This window comes from Geotrypetes seraphini, chromosome 2, assembly GCF_902459505.1.
Source record: "Geotrypetes seraphini chromosome 2, aGeoSer1.1, whole genome shotgun sequence".
In the NCBI taxonomy this organism is placed as follows: Eukaryota; Metazoa; Chordata; class Amphibia; order Gymnophiona; family Dermophiidae; genus Geotrypetes; species Geotrypetes seraphini.
The window spans coordinates 229,513,774-229,537,706 of record NC_047085.1 but is presented as its reverse complement, the minus strand read 5'-3'; the positions used below and the strand labels follow the sequence as shown (position 1 = coordinate 229,537,706).

Below are 23,933 nucleotides of genomic sequence, written 5' to 3'. Positions count from 1 at the left end.
GCCTGAGGCTGATGCTGGTGGCGAGGACGGCGAGACTGTTGTGGAGGCGGGTTGAGAGGTCTGGCCGAGAACCTACGTTGGTAAGAAGACTGTTGCCTCTAGGGGCGAGCAGGTGGAGTCTTCTTTTTAGGTTTGATCAGAGTGTCCCACCTGGTCTCGTGTGCTGAGAGCTTCTGGGTGGTCGAGTCCAGGGATTCTCCGAAGAGTTCATCACCCAGACAAGGTGCGTTAGCCAGGCGGTCCTGGTGGTTAATGTCTAGGTCAGAGACTCTCAGCCATGCCAAACGGCGCATAGCCACCGCCATGGCAGATGCGCGAGAGGTCAGCTCAAACGAGTCGTAGATGGAGCGAACCATGAATTTCCTGAGTTGGAGGAGGCTGGAAATTTGTTGCTGGAACAAAGGGACCTTACGTTCAGGAAGATATTTTTGTAAGGAGGAGAGCTGTTGCACCAGATGCTTCATATAGAAGGAGAAGTGGAAGGTGTAGTTGTTGGCTCTATTGGCTAGCATGGCATTTTGGAAAAGGCGCTTACCAAATTTATCCATAGTTTTTCCCTCTCTGCCAGGAGGGGTGGAGGCATATATACTGGAACCCTGAGATTTTTTCAAAGTAGATTACACCAGTAGGGATTCGTGGGGCAATTGAGGTTTGTCAAACCCTGGGATTGGAATAACCCGGTACAAGCTATCCAATTTGCGAGGGGCCCCGGGATCAGTGAGGGGAGTCTCCCAGTTTTTATAGAAAGTTTCCCATAAGATGTCGTGGACGGGCAACTTTAGAAATTCCTTGGGAGGTTGCTCAAAGTCTAGGGCATCAAGAAAAGCCTGAGACTTTTTAGAGTCAGACTCTAAGGGGATGGAAAGAGCTGCTGACATCTCCTTAAGGAATTTAGAGAAAGAGGATTGATTTGGTTTGGAGATGGTGTCGGTCATGGAGGGTTCTTCGTCGGTGGACGAAGCGTCCTCTTCGGTACCGTGCGGGGAATCTTCCCACAAGTCTGGGTCTCTAACGTCGGGGTGTGCACTTTTGGACATTGGTGTAGAGGGCTCGGCATGGCGCGTCTTTGAGAGAGATTTGCCTGAGCGCACCGAGGCAGTACCGGGTGAGGAAGACCGATGTCGTTCCCGGGACCGGGCAGGGTTGGCAGCAGCACGGGTATGCGCTGTAGGTGTTTCAGCCAAGAGCACCAGCATGGAGGTATTAATCGGTACCGAGTGGGTCGACACCGATGGGACAGTGCGAGGCTCGGACCGGTCCTGTACCAGAAGGTGCGGCGCTAGCAACGCCGGCAACAGTTGTTGGAGTTGTTGCTGCAGCTGCTCCTGTAACTGTGTTTGGAGTATGGCCGCGATGCGGTCATCCAGGGGAGGCACCGGTACCGCTTTTTTCTTCTTCGGTACCAAAGGTGCCGCTCTACGCTCCGGCGATGAGGAGGCCGATGATGAGGCACTCACCGAGATCGGAGCGGAGCGTTTGCGGGGTCGGTGCGGTGCCGGGAGGGCCGGTGTCGCAACCGTGGCAGGAGGGCGCTCGAGGGATGTGGAAGGCTTCTTAGCCGGCTTACCTGGGCCCAACGACCCCGAGGAAGGGTCCGGTGGTGTCGACGTCGTCGGTGCCGACTTTTGGGGTGCCGTCGACATCGCAGCAGATTCCATGGCAGATCCGGTACCGAACAAAATATTTTGTTGGATCTGCCTATTTTTCAGAGTGCGCTTTTTAAGCGTAGCACAGCGGGTGCTGGTGTCAGCCCGATGCTCTGGACCCAAGCACTGCAGGCACCAATTGTGCGGGTCGGTGAGAGAGATCGGGCGTGCACACCGCTGACACTTCTTGAAGCCCGGTTGAGGGGGCATGAAGGGGAACACGGCCTCCGCAAAATCAAAGCCGGAGGCCTGGATGGTGACAACAGGCCCCGCCGGGGCCGGCTCGAAAAAATAAAGAAAACTCGATGAGTTTTTTTTTTTTTTTGAAAAGAAAATTGAAGGAATCCAAAGGGAAAAAAAGAAGAAAATCGAAAAAATACGCGAGCGGGAAGGCAAACTAAATGATTTCAACAGCCGTTGAAACACATGCGACTTCTTCGCTCCGCGGAAATGAAGAAACCGGGGACCACGCACTCCTCCGTCGGGCGGGAAGGCACTCGCGCATGTGCGGTGCGGCCAACTAGAACTTTCTAGTAAAAAGTGTCCGTACCGGGGCTCCGTCAGTGACGTCACCCATACGTTAAGAATATGCTGCCTGCTTGTCCTGGGATAAAAAGAAAAATGCCTTGCTATACCCTGCCCCTCCCACCCTCCCGACACCAGTACAAAAAATATAAATAAAAATCAGCAGGAGGGATACCCAATCCCTCCTGCTGGTGTTAGGACCCCTCCCCTCACCAGCCAAAATCTGCAGGAGGTATGCCAATTTCCTTCCTTCATCGGATGCCCCTCCCTACCTCCCCGATGACGCATTAGACAGCAGGAGGGATGTTCAATCCCTTATGCTCACAATCCTGCCACTCTAAAATGGGCCTTCTTGTGGGAAGGATATAAGGCATCTGAGCCAATCAAAGCCTTAGGTCCCTCCTCATGCATCCCAGGATTCGCCAGGAAGGGGAAGTCCTGTCATCTTGGAGGGATGGGCTGCGAACAGGAGGGACTAGGCATCCCTCCTGTCTAGTATGGCATCCTGTCTAGTATGGCACCAGGTTGGGGGGGCTTCCGGTGGCAGGAGGGAGTAGGCATCCCTCCTGCTGATTTTTTTTTTTTTTTAGTAAGGAGTGTGGGCAAGGGGAAGGGGAAGGGAGGGGTCAGTTCAGCAGCAGGAGAGAGTGAGCATCCCTGCTGCCAATTTTGGTTGGTGCAGGGGGGTTGTGGCAGCAAGAGGGAGTGGGCATCCCTCCTGCTGATTTTTTGGTACTGGGAAAATCATGGGTGGGATTGGGGGGGATTGTTGGTTAGGGGGGACAGATGTTGTGCATGTGTATGCATATCTGTGCCCATTAGAAAAAAATAATAAGAAAAGAAGGCTTCCTGCCCTTTAAAGCTGAGCGGCAGGAAGCTGCTTCGGGGCTTCCCCTGCAGCTCAGTTGTTTGGAATTCTCTGTGCACATGTTGAGTAGGGTTTCCAACGACTGGTAGGGCAGGATTAGGGTAGACATCTGACTCAACTTATTTGCATGGGAAGCCTTTTGAACATGGATCGCTGTTTGGAAATCAGCCTAAAAATATAAAAATCGGCCAACAGCAACCCACATGGTCTTAACGACTGTGCTTTGTTGCGTCTAGCCCTGAGAGCCAAGTGTTAAAGTACAGTGAGATGCCTTGGAATCCGAACTTAATTCGTTCCAGAACCCCGTTTGAGTTCCAAGACAATTTTTCCCATTGAAAAAAATGAAAACTAGATTAATCCGTTCTTGGGTCCCACAAACTCAAATTTTAACAGTAAATACACTGGATTTTAGGGGCAAAAACACACATACAGGCCCGGATTCTTAATAGGATGCCCGTATAGGGGCATTTAAAACCTGATTCTAGGAGGGGCCTTAAGCGCTTGGGCCATTCATGCCCTAGATCCTGTGGGTTGGGCAGTGGAGGGGCGGGCCCACCTCATTTGGACAGAGGCAGGCCTGCTGGCTGGACAGTACAAGTTGCCATCCAGCCAAATTGGAGGTAAGCCCAAGGAGGGGTTAGGTACCCTCCTGCCAGAGATCTTAGGGGGTGTGTTGGGGGGTCCAGCAGGAAGAGTTGGGCACTCTATTGCCTATAATCTTCGGAGGGGGGGTGTCGTTGGGTGGTTTGGAACCCTCCTGCCGGCGATCTTAGGGTTGTCGTCAAGAAGGGTTGAGCACCTTCCTGCCGGCGATCGCGGGATTTGTCGGCAGGTGGAGTTGGGCATCCTCCTGACGCAATCATCGGGGGAGAGGGGGGTTGGTGAGGGGAGACTAGTGGCTGTAGCCGTGTTCGCTATGCCTGGGGAGCATTTTTTTTTTTTTTAAGAAAAAGTGCCTCCCGATTGGCTGATTAGACAGCTGTAGAACGCATACAGCGACCTACAATCGGGAGCACTTTGTAGAATCAGGGCCACAATGTGCAGGGTGTTTGGATTCAAAGCAGAGTTTGGATTCTGGGGCAAAATTTACTACAAAAAAGAGTTTGGATTCCAAAACGATCGAGTTCTGGGGCATTCAGATTCCGAGGTACCACTATCTGCATAATTTCCAGAATGCTGCAAATATGTTTCTGTTTCAATGTTACATTTTCTTGGTATATAATTCCCCGAAGTATAGTGTGCATACCATCAGTAACAGAGGGAGTTGGTTAACAGGGAAGGAGTCTATGTTTAACAGTAGTACTTGTACAGGGGGTGTTGTGCTCCCTCTAAGCTGTGCTATATCATCTAGTAGCTCAAAAAAGCAGACTACAAATGATATTTAATTAAAATTTTCTCAGCATTAAGTGTGCTTTGTGTACACTTCTCCCTCCCTATTTGCGGGGGTTAGGGGCAGAGCCGGCCTGCGAATAGGGAAAAATTGTGAATAACTTTTGGCTGGCTCTGACCCACCCCCTGACCTTACCTGGTGGTCTAGCAGTGACGCAGGGCAGGAGCAATCTTCCTACACTCCTGCCCTGTGCAGAGCTGTGCTGTGCAGAGCTGTGGTCTCACGAGAATACAACAGGAACTCCCTGTTGTAGTCTCATGAGACTACGGGAACTCACAGCACGGCTCTGCATGGGGCAGGAGTGTAGGAAGATCGCTCCTGCCCCGCATCACTGCTAGACCACCAGGTAAGGTCCATACTCCAATTGCCCCCATGCCGCCTCCGATTGCCTCCCTCCAAGTCCCAGGGGGTTTGGGCACCCTCAAGCAAAAAGGCGTTCTGCTGTCCTGTCTCAGGTCATCACATAGCATGCTGTAAAAGTACTTATACTCTTTAGACAGAATAGGAAAAATGTACAATTCAAAATACATTAAGTAGGCGCTTTACTGTGAATATGCTCTACATTTTCACTGTGAAAAAAAATATTTCTAAAAAATTAATCAAAACGTGCCAAAACATGCCAGATGCAGAGCTGTCAATCTGATAAATGTAAAATAAATAAATAAATATTTGTGAAACCTTACAAGGCACTGGATAGTATACAGATCATGTACGCTCAATCTTACCGTGCCAAGGCAATCTGCAGCTCTTCCTCCTTCTTGGCCAGTTGCATCTTGAGCTCAGCAATCTGAGCCTGCAGCTCAGCAATCTGGTCATGGAGGTCTGTGGAGTCTCCTTCTAGCTTCCGCCTAGTTTTTTCCAGCTCTTGCCTTCCCTTCTCCTCTCGCCGAAGGCGTTCTTTAGAGGTGGAAGAGAACATAAGGAAAAGACATTGTAGCTCTATATAGGCTAAATTCAGCTTTTCATTTTAATTCCTATAAACTGGTAAACACGCTCAGACTACCATTTCTGGTCTAAAGATTAAACAGTACTTAAAATATGAGAAGTACAAGTTCTTACCATCAAACCCTTGTTTAACTGAAACTAGCTTTTTCTTATGCAATCAAAACGGTATGAAAAATTCCATGCTTGCAACAATTGCAGGATAGGAGCAAGATGGCTATTTTAGACATCAATGTGTAAAACAGCAGAAAATTCAGAGGACCTATGAGTAGTAGTTGATTGTCTTGATATTTCAAGGGTTCCATCCATACACACTTAAAGTTTAAAGATGACAAATGTTGAAGACTACAGTGACTTAGAAAACCAGAATGCAGGCTCTGCTGAGAGTGGACAAAGTGGTGGACAGTTTATATGAAGTTCTTCTGAGGTTTGGTCTCAGTGGCAAAGCCAGCGCCATAATCAGCAAAGTAGTGAGCAGCACTTGCATTAGCTCAGACAGAAGTGTTCTGGATATGCTGCCAATGTTAGAAGTTCCTACGTAGGGGTCAGGCAATTATAACATTGAGGACGTTGCTGACTTTGGCATGTTTCTCACCATTTTCAAAGTGATCGGGCAGTGAGAGGATTCTGCACAATAATGACTAATTTTATTCTTCTGCCTCATTTATTTCCTGACTGCTGTTTCTATTATTATAGTAACCATGAAGGAAACCCTTTGATGTCTGTGTGGTAGGGTAGATTTGTCATGTGCCTATATAGTCACAAGAGATGGGGAACTTTGCTGTTAGCAGGCTTTCTTTCTTCCTTAATTACACGCTGAATGGAAGATTAATCCTCCATGCCTCCAATTCATTTTGCACTACATTAATTGCTCTTGTTGTTCTAGGGGATATGACAAGAGGTTGCTGGCTATCGTCTTGTGAATCAGTGTTATATGTTGCTAACATTGAAAAGTTGATTGCTTTAGATCTCAACATAAACTTAGAAATATTTGCAAGTATTTGTGAGTTAAATGATTACAAGTTTTGAAGGATTTCACAATATCTTTTGTAATCTGGTTTGTAGTAATATAACAAAATATAATCAAAAGCTCAGGTTGGAATCTCTGGCTATGGTTTTTTAGAATAAATTGAAGGATATGAATTATATACAAGAGCCAGGAGTTGGATGTGGTCACTTGGGGAAGTGGTGCAAGTGATAAGTATCAGCCTCCCATTTTATGACCCATTGTCAAGCTATTGGTTATAACAGCAAGTGTTGTTTCCTTTTTCAGAATATTAGCTTTAGGATTGGATAATATTAAAATATTAGATAGGAGTTTCCCTGTAATTTATTTGATTTTAAATCAGATTAGTTATAAATGGGTTTTAAATGGTGTATCAATATATATAAACTAAAAGATTAGGGAAGGAATATAGTATTTATATCTTATATATAATGTTCAATTATATTAATAAAATGATTATTATATATTTTTAATTTAATTATAGAGTTATAAGTTATATAGATTTGATATAAATTTTAATTTGGGATTTTTATTTTTATGAATATTCTTAATTATAATATACTTATATTAATTTCAGTATATATGGTATAGGAGTTTAGATATTCTGTATCATAATAAGATGTATTTATCTTTATTATTTGTCTAAAGGTAATTCTCCTGATTCCTTTAAATGCATTAGTCCATTGGATCTATTAATTCCATTAAAGATTTCATAATTAGATTCAGATAGCTTAAAATAGGTTAATGAAATTATATTTTATCTTATCCTGGTGGGGGGTTTTATATACCTGATTCCATATGTGCGTTTCCAAGTTTTCATCATTATTTAGGGGGGATGGGTAAGGGTGGTTTTACAGATATTGGGGAGTTTGGTAATTGAAGGGATGGGGAATGAAGGGTTTAATGAGGGGAAATTGATTTTTTTAAATTGTATAAATAGTGTAGTGGTGTCTAATCATTTTAGTATATCTAATTTGTTTTATTATTGTCAAATTATATTTTTGGTTCTAGATGGTGATTAAAATTTTTTCATTGAATGTCAATGGTCTAAATCAAATAAAAAGAAAACAAAATGCTGATTTATATTTCATTCAAGAGACACATCTTTCAAAGGTGGAGTCAGGAAAACTGGAAGGGGGTTGGGTGAAACAGAATTTCTTTGCAGTTGGCAAAAAAGCTGGGGTTGCTATATTAATTAATAGAAAATGTACAGCTAATTTTCAGTTGATTGATTCAAATCCTTTGGGTAGGTGGGTACATGTAAAAATGAGTATGGGAAATACTACCCTGGAATTGTTTAATGTGTATGCTCCGAATACGAATCAAATAGAATTTTTTAAGAATCTACAATTACTAGTCCCACTGGCTACTCCTAATTTAATAGTGGCTGGAGATTTCAATGCTGTAATGCAGGGGTGCCCACACTTTTTGGGCTTGCAAGCTACTTTTAAAATGACCAAGTCAAAATGATCTACCAACAATAAAATTTTAAAAAAACACAACGCACACTGTACGCATAGAATTGTTAATTATCATTCCTATTCCGGGGTTTTTTCAAAGAGGTCAAAGCAGATGACTCTATGCACTGTCACCTCAGTAACAACCATACAAAAATAGACAAATACCCACCCCCTTACTTTTTACTAAACCACGATAGCAGTTTTTAGCGCAGGGAGCTGCGCTGAATGCCCAGCGCTGCTCTCGACGCTCATAGGCTCCCTGCGCTAAAACCTCTATTGCGGTTTAGTAAAAGGGGACCATAATTTAAAATATAGAGAGCAGATATAAATTCAGACACATTTTGATCACTAAATTTAAAATAAAATCATTTTTCCTACCTTGTCTGGTGATTTCATGAGTCTCTGGTTGCACTTTCTTCTTCTGACTGTGCATCCAATCTTTCTTCCCTTCTTTTAGCCTGTATGCTTCCTCTCCTCCTGACCTCATTCCCCCCCAACGTTTTCTTCTTCTCTCCCTGCCCTCTCTTTCTTTTTTTCTGTGTCTCTTCTTTCCTTCTGTCTCCCTGCCTGCCCTCTTTCTCCCTCCCTGCCCTCCCCCAAGCCACTGCCATCGGATAACAGGCCCCCAAAGCCGCCCGCCGATGGCCAAGCTCTCCTTGCTTGGGCCCACCAGCATTCCTCTCCCCGACGTCAATTTTGCCGTCGGAGAGGAAGTTCCGCTGGCCAGAACTTCCTCTCTGACGACAGAATTGACATCGGGGAGAGGAAGGCTGATCGGCCCAAGATCGACCTATTGGGAGAAATGCTGCCGGGTCCTGCCTTTGATGAAACAGAAAGTAGGCAGGATCTGGCAGCAAGAAGAGCAAATCGCAAGCTTCACTAACCTGTCTCCCGCTTTAGCCCGCAAATGGGGCTCTAACAAGTGTGTGCCGGCTTCCCTTCTCTCCCCCCCGGACATAACTTCCGGTTTCAAAGGGAAGAGAAGGGAAGCCGGTACAAGCACACGTTAGCCCCCCGGAGCATAAATTCTCCAAGCCGTTTTTTTGTTTTTTAAATGTTGAGCAGCGGAGGCATCAGCAGAATTCAGGAGCAGTCCAGTCAAGAGGGGAAAAAAAGAGAAGGGAAGAAGGGAAACCGCTCTGCGATCGACTGGGGTCGCCTGAGCGAGTGACCTGTCGATCGCGATCGACGTGTTGGGCACCCCTGCTGTAATGGATCCTTTAATGGATAAAAAACCAAGTAGAATTATGAAATCACTAGGGTTAGATAATTTGGCACAATCTTGTAATTTAATAGATATATGTCGTATACTTCATTTTAATGATCGGGAATTTTCATTTTGTTTACAGGTCCATAATTCTTTTTCAAGAATAGATTATATTTTAGTCTCAAATCAGATAGTTCAGAAAGTGACAAAAGCCACCATAGATCCTATCGTTTTTTTCTGATCATGGTGGTGTATGGTTTGAGTTACAGTTTGATGAGCAAGATTATTGTAAATCTGTTTGGAGAATTGATAATACTTTGATTGCGGATTCAAATTTCCTTGAAGAATTTGAACTAAAAATGATTGAATTTTTCCAACTTAATACCTCAGAAGATATTAACATAGAAACATTATGGGTTGCATTTAAGGCTACTGAGAGGTAATATTATTTCATATTCAGCATATATTAGAAAACAACTTAAAAAACAATTTTATAATTTGGAAAAAGAAATTAAACATTTAGAAAATAAATTAGTTGATAAATGGGAGCAAAATACCTTACAGGCTTTATTAAAAGCAAAAGGCAAATATAATGAGATATCTTCTAAATTTGTAAGGAAAGATTTGTTTTCACAACAAACTCAGTATTATGGAAACACAAATAAGGCGGGAAGATTATTGGCAAATTATCTTAAAGCAAAGCAAAGAAAAATAAAAATTATTGTAATAAAGGATGAAAATGGAGAAACACATTCTAAAATTGAAAATATTTTGACAATTTCTAAATTTTTATAAAGACCTATATTCTTCTGAGCCTTATTGAGATAGGGAAAAAGATGGTTTAGAATTTTTGAAACTAATTGTTGGGCCGAAGGTTCCTGAGCATATAAAAAGAAGTTTAGAGGAGCCTATATCACTAAAAGAATTAGAAACAGCATTGAAGTCACTTAGAGTTGGATCCGCTCCAGGTGGTGATGGTTTTACAGTAGAATTTTATAAATCATTTCAAAGTACCATTTTACCCTATTTATTAAATTTATATCAGTTTCAACTGACTAAAGGCTGCATTACAGATTCTATGGCAGAATCATTAACAATTGTTTTGCCAAAGCCAAAGATCCCACTTTAGTTTCAAACTACAGGCCTATTTCGTTAATCAATGTTGATGGAAAACTTTTAGCTAAGACATTAGCTTTAAGTGGCTAAGGCTCTCCCTTTTATTATTGATATGTACCAAACAGGATTTGTTGCTAAGAGACATTCTTCTAATATTACTAGATTGGCTTTTCATACTCTAAATTTAACAAAAAACATGAATGATCCGGCTTTCTCTGTCTCTTTGGATGCGGAGAAAGCCTTTGATCGTGTTGAATGGACTTTTATGTATCATGCATTAGAATGGTTTGGTATAGGTTCAGGATTCATACAAATGATTCAAGACGTTGTATAACTCACCTGGTGCAAGATTATATATTAATAACAATTTATCAGAGCGTTTTAATTTGCGGAGAGGAGTTAGACAAGATTGTCCCTTGTCTCCTTTGCTTTTTTGATATTGTTTTAAAACCCTTGTTACTAGCCATTCAACAGGCAAAGGGAATACAGGGTATTCCTCGTGCAGATTGGGAATATAAAATCTCAGCCTATGCAGATGATATACTGCTTTATTTGAGGAATCCAGAAACTACCATCCCATGCTTACTTGAATTGATAGAAAAATTCGGAAAGTTTTCAGGATATAAGATAAATTGGAGCAAGTCAGAAATTCTTCCACTAATGTGCATTGTACTAAAGGATTATTTTGATTCATTTTCATTGTATGGAAAGAAGATGGATTAAAATATTTAGATATTAGAATAAAAAAACACAATAGAAGACACAGTGAAAGATAATGAAAAACTTTTATTAAAAAAAGTAACAGAAATGTGTGAGCAATGGAATCCTCTACATCTTTCTTGGTGGGGGAGAGTTCAAACTATTAAAATGATGATATTTTGCCAGTAGTCTGTTATCAAATAAGTATGATACCAGTTTTTTTTCCAGGGGTCCTTTTATAAAAAATTAAATAGTATTCTTACAAAATTTGTTTGGCTGGGTAAAATGCCTAGAATTGCCTTAGTATCTTTACAAAAATCAATTGTGGAGAGTGGGGGTAAATTTTTCAAACTTTTATAGGTATCATCAAGCCTATATTTTACATCAAGGTATGTATTGGGTCCTCCCAGAGCTCATGGAAAACATCCCAGACTGGTTGTATTTGGAATGATGACTCGTTTCCTTTACATCTATCTCATGTTCTCAGTATAAAAATGCCTAGGAAATATAAAGAGAATAGAATATTGATGGATACATGGAAAACATTACGTTATCCAATACATAAATCAACAAATCAATCTATTTGACTAAACTCCAAGATTCAAATTGGTGGTTTTAAAATCGTATGGAAGCATTGGATTATTGCAGGCATACAAACTTTAAGTGATGTTATTTCAAATGGTAAACTGCTTGATTTTTCACAGTTGCAACATAAATATGGTCTAAATAAATCACAAAGTTTTAAATGGTTGCAGCTGAAGCAGGCTATTCAGGAGGGGTTCCCTGAATGGAAAAATCTTAGCAATAAGTATAGTCTGGAATTTTTATGCTTTCAGGCAGATTTTCTGGGACACCAGGCCGCACAGTGGTATATATTATCTGGATTTATGAATAAAAAACCAAAGAATGGTCTTAAGAGACATTTGGAGCATTGAGATTAAGCATCAAATTTCTGCATCTCAATGGGCACAAATTTGGTCTTGGAGAATGAGATGTACAGTGTCTGCATCTATGAGACAAACTTGGTTCTTTGTGTTATATAGAACATTTTGGACCCGTTAGATTACAAAAGTTGGATAGCTCTAGGTCTAATAGATGCTGGCACTGTAATCTGGAAGCAGGAATCTAGATCATTTTATTTATTTTTGTCCCTGTATTATGGCCTTTTGGAAATCAATTTGGTCTCAAATTAATTGTTTATTAGAAAACCATGTAGCTCTATCATATGATACAATTCTATTTGGGATGTCTATGAGAATAAAAAGTCAAATTTCATCAAGTAATAATAAACTTTTGTTAATGACAGGATTCGCCATTCAGCATATCACCAGAAATTGGAAAAATTATACTAGACTTAATTACACCTTCTGGTGGAATTCGTTGTGCCATATATTCAAAATGGAAAGATTTGCCATGCAAAATGGGAATTATAACAATTTTAAAAAGATTTGGGGGCCATTGATAACATATTGCAATGATTAGACACCTTTTTACACTAAAAGTATATTTATAAAAAGGGGGGATTTATTGTTATATTATTGGTCTTAATCAATATTTTTGATTATAATACATGTATGATATGCTTGATTTATAATACTTGTGGAAAGGGAGGGTGGGGGAAGGGTTTAATTTATGTTTTTAAGATGACAATAGATAAGAATATCAAGTGATATGTATGATTCTAATTGATGTAATATTGTACACTTGATGAAAAATGAATAAAAATTGGAAAAAAAAAAATAAAAAGACGACTACAGTGACTGTACCAGAAGCAGTCATCTTCAAAGCCATCTAGAATGACCATGAACCCCTAACATCTAAGATCTGCAGACTTCATTGCAGCCGATGCAAGGGTTCATACATCTATCAGGGATAAACTGAATGGGAACTAGGTGAACGAGTGAGAGAGATTAAGAAATATCCTGTGAAAATGAGATAGGCAAGGTAAGTAGAAGACGAAATGGAGGTTTCATCAATCTGGTGAGAACAGTAAGACAACCAAACCAGTGGAAACAGTTTGAGAGGTGGTTAGATATTGGAAATTCTTTCATAACCCTGGGAACACAAGGATGAGCAGTCAAGAGAATCTGTATTGACTAGCATGTGGAAAGCACTGATGGCACCAAGGTGAACTATGACTGGAGTAGTTTTAAGACCTAAATTGGATAAGTAGAGAAAGAAATCCAATACTGAATATATGGAGAAGGATGATGCATACTGATGAAGAGTATACCATGATGAAAACCATGTCCACTTCTGTGTGTAGCACTGCTATGTAGACTGATTCTGACAGGATCTGAAGATCAGCAAATGCTGAGGCTATCCCAGGAGGTACCAAGCTGTCAAGTACAAAGGCTGCATATTAGGAAAAACCAGTAGAAAGGCATCTACCTCTAGATTATGAAGAGAGGATTGTCTGGAACCGAAGTGAGTCGGTGTGTAATTGTGGAGGAACAGAAAAGTTTATAAGACTTCCCTATGAGGAAAAGCTAAAGGGGCTAAGGCTCTTCAGCTTGGAGAAAAGACGGCTCAGGGGTGATATGATAGAGGTCTATAAAATACTAAGTGGTGTGGAAAGGGTAGATGTTAATCGCTTGTTCACTCTTTCAAAAAATACTAGGTCCATGGAGCATGCTATGAAGTTACTTAATGGTAGATTTAAAACAAACTGGAGAAAATATTTCTTCATACAACGTGTAATTAAACTCTCAAATTCGTTGCAAGATAATATGGTGAAATCATTTAGCTTAGCAGGTTTCAAAAAAGGTTTGGATAATTTCCTAAAAGAGAAATCCATGTGCCATTATTGAGATGACTTGGGAAAAGCGACTGCTTATTCCTAGGATAAGCAGCATAAAATCTGTTTTACAACTTGGGATCTAGCTAGGTACTTGGGTTGGCCACTGTTGGAAACAGGATGCTGGGCTTGATGGATATTAGATTTGTCCCAGTATGGCAATTCTTATGTTCATCAGTCCCAGTGCTGACCCTGTTGCATTGGGCACAGTGTTTAAAGCCACTGGGAACTTTTTGGGGGGACATGAAGGGGAAAAACTGGTAATGCAAAATCAAATGGCTCAATTGTGAGAGCAAAGGAGCTCACCTGCACACAAAAACAATGATGTTATCTAGCCAAAGCTCATGCCTAAGAGGGTCACTGGAGCCGGAAAAAAGGAAACTATCTGAAAAGGCTAGGTGGGAACTAAGGGTAAAGGAACCACTAACCCAAAAACTCCATATGGGAAAGCATAAAAAATGTAAAATTTGTCAGACATGTTGAAGAAATCACAGTGATCTCCCTGCTCCACAGAAAAACACAGACTAATGGTTCCTTGCTTATGGGGCAGGCAGGCATGTGTGGTGAGATGTTAACTCTTAAGGAGATTTTACACTGGCAGTATTCAGACCACCCAAGTTCACTAGATGTCACCTACATGCAAGAAAACGGTCTACTTGTCCTCTGAGAATGAAGTTTCTGGAATCTAATAGATTACACAAACATATATAAAGATGGATAAAAATGTTTCCAAATGGACAAGGAGATCCAAATCTACACCTTGAGTGGATCCCTCTGTTCAGAGCTTGGCATGGCAAGAAAGCACAATTACTTATCTTAACAGGTGTTATTCTCACATGTGGGGTGATGTCATCCACAGAGTCTGGTACGGACAGTATGAAAAGTGAACTGCCACTATGTTTAAAGAAACTTTGCGACTGCCTCCACTGCCAAGGCACGTTTACAGTCCCAAGTATGTACAGCTGTTTCTCCTGGATGACTATGAGGCTTTGGAAAGAAAACTGGTAGCACAATGGATTAATTGAGATGAAATTCCATGACCACTTTCGGGAGGAATTTAGGATGGGTGCAGAGAACCACCTTGTCATAATTAAATACTGTGATGGTGGGTCCATCACTAAAGCTTGGAGCTTACTCACTTGACGAGCCAAGTGAGAGAAATCAAGACCACCACTTTCCAAGTTAGATACTTGAGATGAGTAGAAGCCATTGGCTAAAAAGGTGGCTTCATGAGAGTGGCCAGGACCACATTAAGATCCTAGACAACTGGAGGTGGCTTAAGCAGAGGTTTGGAATTGAAAAGTCCCTTCATTAAACGGGAAACAAGAGGATGAGGGGCCAGAGATTTATTGTTGACAGGAATTTGAAAGCACTAATAACATTGAGGTGAACTCTGACCAAAGTAGTTTTCAGTCCAGAATTGGAAAGATGAAGTAAATAATCCAATACAGATGATAGAGAGGAAGATGTAGCATCTTGTTGCTGGAGAGCACACCACGTATTGAAATGTGTCCACTTCTGTTGATAACATTGCTGAATAGGTGGTTTTCTGGAAGCAGCAATAATGGCTTGTACAGCATCAGAGAGATTAGTATCTGCTGAAGTTAGGCTGAGAGTTGGCAAGCTGTGAGATGCAACGATTTCAGGTTGGGATGTAATAAGACCCTTGACTCTGAGTGATCAGAGATGGAAAGATTTGTAAGGGAATTGGATCCTTGGCACTCTGCTGAAGAAGGGAGTTCCAAGGTTGTCTGGGCCACAGAGGAACAATCAAGATCATGGTGGCTGACTCTGCCCCGAGTTTGACTAATGTCTTGAGAATGATAGGGATTGGAGGAAATGCATATAGAAACTTTTCTGTCCAATTCAGAAAAAAAGCATCTGCCTCCAGATGTTGAGGAGAATACTGCCTGGAACAGTATTTAGGCAATTTGTGATTGTGGGGAAGAGTCAAACAGATCTATTTGAGGAGTTCCCCATAGTGAGAAAATGTGGTGTAATACTCTGGAGTTGAGCGTCCACTTATGTGGGTGAAGAAATCTGTTGAGTTTGTTGGCCAGAGTGTTCCGAGACCCTTGCACATAGATAGCTTTGAGAAATATGCTATGAGCTATAACAGTTCAAAATGTATTCAGCTTCTTGACAAAGGAAAGAGTCCGTCCCTCCTTGCTTGTTGATGTAATATATTTGCTACTTGATTGTTTGTGCGAACCAGGAGGACTTGGTTGCATAGGCTGCTCTGAAATGTTTGAAGAGCATATCAAATTTGCTCTGAGTTCAAATAGATTGATGTGGAAAGTTTTCTCTTGAACAGACTAATGACCCTGAGTGCGAAGACCATCCAGGTGAGTCCACCAAGAATACATGTGTAGTGAGCACCTTTTGATGTGACGGAATGTGAAATAGTAAACCTCTGGAAAGATTGGTTGGTTCCATCCACCACTGAAGAGACTGACTGCAATCTTCTGAAGAGGTAAAGTGACTGCAATCTTCTGAGAGAAAGAGTCAAGAGCCTAGGGTCCATTGAAATGGTCTGAGGTAAAACCTTGCTAGAGAGGTAACATGGACTGTCAATGTCACGTGTCCCAAAAGTCGCATCATCTCCCTGGTTAAAATGGCTTTTAGATGAGAAAGCAATGTTACTTACCGTAACAGTTGTTATCCAGGGATAGCAGGCAGCTATTCTCACTAGTGGGTGATGTCATCAGACAGAGCCCCGGTACGGACGTCTCACAAGCACGTGTTGCTTGTAGAAACTTAAAGTTTCTAGATGCCCGCACCGCGCATGCGCCGGTGCCTTCATACCCGGAGATCCGGGCGTGTCTCCTCAGTTCAGGTAGCTAGCCTGAGAAGCCAACCCAGGGGAGGTGGGTGGGACGTGAGAATAGCTGCCTGCTGTCCCTGGATAACAACTGTTACGGTAAGTAACATTGCTTTATCCCAGGACAAGCAGGCAGGTATTCTCACTAGTGGGTGACCTCCAAGCTAACCTCAGTGGGATGGAGGGGGAGTTGGCGACTTAAGAGAATAAATTTTTCAATACTGTTTGGCCAAACTGTCCATCCCGTCTGGAGCGGGTATCCAGACAATAATGTGAGGTGAATGTGTGAACCGAGGACCAGGTGGCAGCCTTGCAAATTTCCTCGATTGGTGTTGATCTGAGGAATGCTACTGAGGCTGCCATTGCTCTGACCTTATGGGCTGTAACCTTACAAGGAAGTGATAATCCAGCCTGGGCATAGCAGAAAGAGATACAAGCCGCCATCCAATTAGAGATGGTGCGTTTTGATACGGGTCTTCCCAACTTGTTAGGGTCGAAGGAGACAAAAAGTTGAGGAGTGGTTCTGTGTGGCTTGGTGCGATCCAGGTAGAAAGCCAAGGCACGTTTACAGTCTAGAGTGTGAAGGGCCGATTCTCCGTGGTGAGAATGAGGCTTAGGGAAGAATACTGGAAGTACAATGGATTGGTTGAGATGAAATTCGGAGACCACCTTAGGCAGGAATTTCGGGTGAGTGCGGAGGACCACCTTGTCATGGTGGAATACTGTGAATGGTGGGTCCGCCATCAGTGCCTGGAGTTCGCTGACTCTGCGAGCGGACGTGAGGGCTACAAGGAAAAGCACTTTCCAGGTGAGATACTTCAGAGGGGCCCTGTTGAGTGGTTCAAACGGGGGCTTCATGAGGTGGGAAAGGACTACATTGAGGTCCCAAACTACTGGGGGTGGTTTGAGAGGAGGGTTAACATGGAAGAGTCCTTTCATAAATCTGGCGACCACCGGATGGGCCGAGGGGTTTCCCTTGTAGAGGCTGGTGGAACGCCGCAATAGCGCTCAGGTGGACTCGTATGGATGTGGACTTGAGCCCAGATTGAGATAGGTGTAGGAGATAGTCCAGCACGGAGGATAAGGAAGCTCGATGAGGTTCCTTTGACTTAGAAACGCACCATGAGGAGAATCTGGTCCATTTCTGGGAGTAGCATTGCCGAGTGGCCGGCTTCCTGGAAGCTTCCAAGACCTCCCTCACTTCTTGTGAGAATTGGTGAGGGGTTACGTTGAGAGGAACCAAGCTGTCAGGTGGAGAGACTGCAGGTTGGGATGAAGTAGTGATCCTTGATGTTGAGTAAGTAGTGAAGGAAACACTGGAAGCGGTACTGGTTCCCTGCTGCTGAGTTGGAGTAGGAGGGAGAACCAAGGTTGTCTGGGCCACCGAGGAGCTATTAGAATCATGGTGGCCCGTTCGAGTTTCAGCTTGACCAGAGTCTTCTGGATCAGCGGGAATGGTGGGAACGCATATAGAAATCGTTTCCCCCAGTTCAGTAGAAAGGCATCTGCCTCGAGGCGATGAGGAGTGTAGATCCTGGAGCAAAACTGAGGCAGTTTGGCGTTGTGGGGAGCCGCGAAGAGGTCTATCTGAGGCGTCCCCCATTGCGTGAAGATTTGGTGAAGGGGGTTGGAATGGAGAGTCCATTCGTGCGGTTGTAGCAGACGGCTTAGTTTGTCTGCTAAGACGTTGTTCTCCCCCTGGATGTATACTGCTCTGAGTAGGGCGTTGTGGCGTACCGCCCAGTCCCAGACTCGTAGAGCTTCCTGGCAAAGGAGGGCCGAGCCCGTGCCTCCTTGCTTGTTGATATAATACATGGCGGCCTGATTGTCTGTGCGAATGAGGATTACCATGTCGTGGAGTAGATGTTGGAAAGCTTGGAGCGCATTGAAGATGGCTCTGAGTTCCAATAGATTGATTTGGTGTAGCCTTTCCGCACTGGTCCAGAATCCCTGGGTGCGGAGACCCTCCAGGTGGGCCCCCCATGCGTAATTCGACGAGTCGGTTGTGAGAACTTTCTGATGGGGGGGAGAGTGCATCAGCAAACCTCTGGATAGATTCGAAGAGGTCATCCACCAAAGTAGAGACTGCCGAAGAGCAGGTGTAACTACGATGCGTTTGGATAGTGGATCGGATGTCTGATTCCACTGTGATGCCAGGGTCCACTGGGGGATCCTGAGGTGGAGTCTGGCAAAGGGTGTCACGTGTACTGTGGAGGCCATATGGCCCAGGAGCACCATCAGTTGTCTCGCCGGTAGGGTTTGGCGAGTAGCCACCGACTGGCAGAGATGAAGAAGAGACTCCATGCGTTGCCGGGGCAGGAATGCTCGGAGTCGGGTGGTGTCCAGGACCGCTCCGATGAAGGGGAGGGACTGGGTGGGTTGTAGATGAGACTTGGAGAAGTTGATCTCGAAGCCCAAATTCTGGAGGAAGTAGGTTGTAGCCAAGGCCGCCGAAGTGACCTCTGGGGCTGACGGGGCCTTGATGAGCCAGTCGTCGAGGTATGGAAACACCTGTAGACCCCTGTCCCGGAGTGCTGCGGCCACTACCACCAGGCACTTTGTGAAGACTCTGGGGGACGAAGATAGGCCGAATGGTAGCACTCGATACTGTAGGTGCAGATTTCCCACCCGAAATCTGAGGAACTTTCGGGAGGCCGGGTGAATGGGGATGTGAGTGTAGGCCTCCTTGAGATCCAGGGAGCATAACCAGTCGTTCTGCTCGAGGAGGGGGTATAGAGAAGCCAAAGTCAACATGCGAAACTTCTCTTTGACCAGGAACTTGTTGAGGGCCCGAAGGTCTAAAATGGGTCGCAGATCGCCCGTTTTCTTCGGGACGAGGAAGTACCGGGAGTAAAACCCTCGGTTCAATTGGTCTGACGGGACCGGCTCGACTGCCCGAAGCTGAAGTAAGGTTTGGACTTCCTGAAGAAGAAGGGCGGTCTGCGTCGAGCTTGAAGGATACTCTCTTGGAGGATGGTCCGGGGGGACCCGGTGGAATTGAAGAGAGTATCCTTCTCTTATGATGGAGAGGACCCATAGGTCCGTGGTTATGGCCTCCCATCGGTGGTAAAAAAGATGGAGGCGGCCCCCTATGGGAGAGGCCGAGGTTATGCTCCCGGGAGGGGCGTCAAAAGGGCTGGGGAGCCTTAGGTACAGCCGGTGGCTGAAGTTTTTGCTGAGACTTCTGGGGAGGTTGTCTCTTCGCAGGCTGTCTCGCAGCAGGCGTTTGTCTGGGCATGTAACGCCGCTGGTAAATCAGGGGTGGCCTGGAAGGTCGAGACTGTTGAGGTTTGGGTTTGGGCCGTAGGATGGATTGAAAGGATTTTTCATGATCCGACAGCTTTTTGGTAACAGTTTCGATAGACTCATCGAACAGGTCAGCTCCAGCACATGGTACGTTGGCGAGTCTGTCCTGTAGGTTGGGATCCATATCGATAGTACGGAGCCATGCCAGGCGACGCATAGCTACCGCGCTTGCGGCGGCGCGTGCCGAGAGTTCGAATGCATCGAAGGAGGATTGCATCAGCTGGAGGCGTAATTGGGAGAGGGAGGCTACCACTTCCTCGAACTCGAATCGAGCTTGGTTGTCTATGAACGGAGTGAACTTGCGGAGTACCGGCAAGAAGAACTCCAGATAGGAAGAGAAAAAGAAGTTGTAGTTTAGCACCCGTGACGCCATCATGGAGTTTTGGTAGAATTTTCTACCAAATTTGTCCATCGTTCTCCCCTCTCGGCCCGGCGGTACAGAGGCGTAGACCTGGGAGGGATGGGAGCGTTTAAGGGAGGACTCGACCAGTAGGGATTGGTGGGAGAGTTGGGGGCCCTCGAACCCTTTATGGTGCACGATGCGGTATCGAGCATCGAGTTTGCTGGGGATCGCCGGTATGGAGTACGGCGTTTCGAAGCACTGCATGAAGGTCTGGTCCAGTAATTTGTGCAGGGGGAGCCGAAGCGACTCCGTTGGAGGGTTAGGTAAATGCATGGTGTCCAGATACTCTTTGGAGTATCTGGAGCCCGTGTCAAGGGTCACATCCAGATCATCCGCCATTTGTCGGAGGAATGATGAGAAGGACAATTGTTCCGCCAGCGTCGGTCTGTGGGACGGGCTGGAGGATGATGAGGCCTCCAGGTCCGTGGACATCGGGGAGTGACAAGGAGAATCGGGCACCGGTGTCTCCTCGTACTCCGGGTCCCTCGGAGGGGACACCTCTGATGAGGAGTATCCCCTACGTTGCAGTTTTTTCTGCGGTGACACCTCCGAATGGCGTGAGGAGTGCCAGGATGAGTGTCTCGATCGGTGCCCGTCTCGGTGTCGGGACGGGGATCGGGATCGTATGTGCATCGCATGGTCTCCCGAGGCCCCCAAGTGGATAGGGCTGGAAGCGGTGGATCGTAACTGGGTTTGCGATGCGGGTTCTTGCGATGCTACCCAAGTCTGGTAAGGAGTGCGGAGGAACTCTTTCTGACTATGCCCAGGGCTTCGAGTATCGATCGGAGGTCTGGTCCCATGTTGGCGCGGAGGCGTGATGGGTTCTAATGGCGGCATATCGGTAAGCGAGGCTTGCCGCATGGGCATCGCCGCCCTCCCCCGTTCGTCCTCGTCGGTTGTCGAGGTCGAACGGTGTGGGGGAGGGGGCGGACCGCCCCTTTGGGTCGGTACCGGGAGGTCACCCTGTATGGCAGCGATGAGCCCGGGTCCGATGGTCTGCATGAGCTCAACGAATTGAGCTTCCAGCACGGACCGTAGCGAAGCCGATAAGGAGGGATCCGCACCGAAAGGGGGTCCTCCTGCACGGGCATCGCGCTCCTTCGAGGCCGAGTGCTTCTGCTTAGTAGCTTTCGGCACTTTGATGACCATTGGTGGCACTGTGGAAGGAAGAGGTACCTGAACCGAGGAGACCGGGGCAGGCACCGACGTCGAGCTCGTGGATGGTGTCGGGGCGAGCGATGCCGGTTTCACCACGCTCGATGCAGGAGGGGTTGATGCCGGTTTTGCCCGAACCGGGGAGGTATCGGATGAAGTGGAGGCTGAGGGATCCTTAGCTGCGTCCATCTTGAACATCGATTCCCACAATAGGCAACGCCGCTTGAATGAGCGTGCCGTAAGGGTAGAGCAAGGCCTGCACGATTTCGGAATGTGGTCAGGGCCCAAACACTGCAAACAGCGCCAGTGAGGGTCCGTGAGTGAAATCGCGCGTTGGCACTTGCTGCACTTTTTAAACCCGGTGATTGGCCGGGACATAGGCCGGAAAATCTCCGCCGCGAGGTCGAAGCCAGTGGGCCTGAGCCACGTGGCCGGCCCGTTTTTTTTTTTTACTGAAAAAGAAAAGTACTGTTAACTGTAATTAAAAGAAAGCGAAAACGCGGACAAGGAAGGCAAATTTAACTGAATTCAGCTAGCGCATGATGAAGTTGAACTTCTCAGCTCCGCGGAAAAGAAAGAACTGAGGAGACACGCCCGGATCTCCGGGTATGAAGGCACCGGCGCATGCGCGGTGCGGGCATCTAGAAACTTTAAGTTTCTACAAGCAACACGTGCTTGTGAGACGTCCGTACCGGGGCTCTGTCTGATGACATCACCCACTAGTGAGAATACCTGCCTGCTTGTCCTGGGATAAAATAGATTACAAAGATGCAAAGTGTCTTGTCTCTGTTGAGGAAGGAAAGCTGTAGTTGAACAGTGTTGAGAAGGGCTCCTATATATTGCAGTCTTTGAGAGGATTTGAGTTGAGACTTTGGAAAATTGACTTTGAACCCTAGTTGCTAAAGAAATGTTATTGTCAGTTATGTGGCGGAAACATAATTCCTGAGGTGAGGTAGCTTTTATTAGCCAATCGTCCAGATATTAGCCAATCTGTGAATACGAAGATTTGCTGCTACTACCAACAGGAATTTGGTAAACACTTTTGCAGAAGATGCCAGGCCAAACGGTAGAACTTTGTATTGAAAAGTGTTAATGAGTTACAAAGAAAAAACCAAAACAAAAAACCCAACATAGGAACTTTCTGTGAGCAGGATGTATGGATATGCGTGTCCTCTCTTAAGAGGTTTAGAGAGCATAGCCATTCATTTCATTCTAGAATTGGAAAAAGAGTTCCCAAGGATAGCATGTAAAACTTTTCTTTGACTACTATTGCATTTACTTGAAGCAATGCTTTGATTTCCCTAAGAAGATGGGACATCCGCTGTGAATTGAATGAGGACTCTCTTGGAGGGTGATTTGGAGGTATTGATTCAAAATGGAGAGTAACCCTCCATGATGATTCCGATGATTGAAGCATCTGTTATGAGAGCCCAACGTTGATGGAGTAATTGCAGTCAATCGCCAATAGGTTGAAGAAGAGTGAGTACGTGGAATATTGGCCATGTTCTCTAAAAAGCACATCAAAAAGACTGCTCATTTTTGAGGGGCTGACGACAGATTTTTGAGGATGTTGTTTTTGCCTCTTCTGTGGTGCTGTTTGAACAGAAGAGGATGTCACAGGGTATTGTCTCCTGTACAAGTAAGCTGTTGATCTTGGAGCTGCTTTACATGGCTGCTATTTAGTGTTCGACCTATTCAGAGAAATCCAACTTTGCTCATATTGAGTGAGCTTCTGGACAGCTGCCTCTACCCTAACCCCAAAAAGCTCTTCCCCTAGATATGGAATATTGGCATGTCCGAAACACGTAGCCAAGCTAGACATCTCATGGCGAATGCTCTAGAGCAGGGGTGTCCAACCTGCGGCCCCGTGAAGTATTTTGTGTGGCCCCGGTCGAGGGCGATGCAATGTTTTCCACTGCTGCCCCCGGGTGTTTACTGTCTTGCCGGCTTCCTCTTCTGTCTTGCTGCAGCATTTGTGTGACAATGCGGCCCAGGGAAGCCAAAAGGTTGGACACCCCTGCTCTAGAGGTCATCTCAAAAGCATCAAAAGCCATTCTAGCCATATACTTTCTAGTCTAGAAAAGACTACGAGTAGGTTTGCTGATAGTCCTTGAGATGTTTTAGGGCAGGGGTAGGGAACTCCGGTCCTCGAGAGCCGTTTTCCAGTTGGGTTTTCAGGATTTCCCCAATGAATATGCATTGAAAGCAGTGCATGCAAATAGATCTCATGCATATTCATTGGGGAAATCCTGAAAACCCAACTGGAATACAGCTCTCGAGGACCGGAGTTCCCTACCCCTGTTCTAGGGGAATATATTGTTCGAACTCTGCCAACTTTTTTTTTACCAGATGTTTAAAATAAAAGGATATGTAGAAGTTGTAATTCAACACTCTACTAAACATGAAATTCTGATAGAGGTGACGTCCAAATTTGTCCATAGTATGACCCTTTCGTCCTGGTGCTGCAGAGGCATACACCCTGGTACTAGATTACTTCTTTAGGGTCAACTCGACAAGCAGCGATTGGTGTTGAAGCTGCGGTTTGTCAAATCAAGGACAGGAAATAATTCTATATAGAGTGTTAATTTTCTG

General features: G+C 44.9%; 1 protein-coding gene across 2 annotated transcripts in view; it reads right to left on the bottom strand.

The window, feature by feature from the left end:
- The window catches only part of MYH9 (myosin heavy chain 9), an 807,001-nt gene that overhangs the window by 268,526 nt on the left and 514,542 nt on the right, over positions 1-23,933 (bottom strand). For both annotated transcript variants that reach the window (XM_033935132.1, XM_033935133.1), the window contains exon 25: positions 5,155-5,326. In XM_033935132.1, coding sequence (XP_033791023.1) covers positions 5,155-5,326 — 172 coding nt within the window. The remainder of the gene's footprint in view (positions 1-5,154; positions 5,327-23,933) is intronic.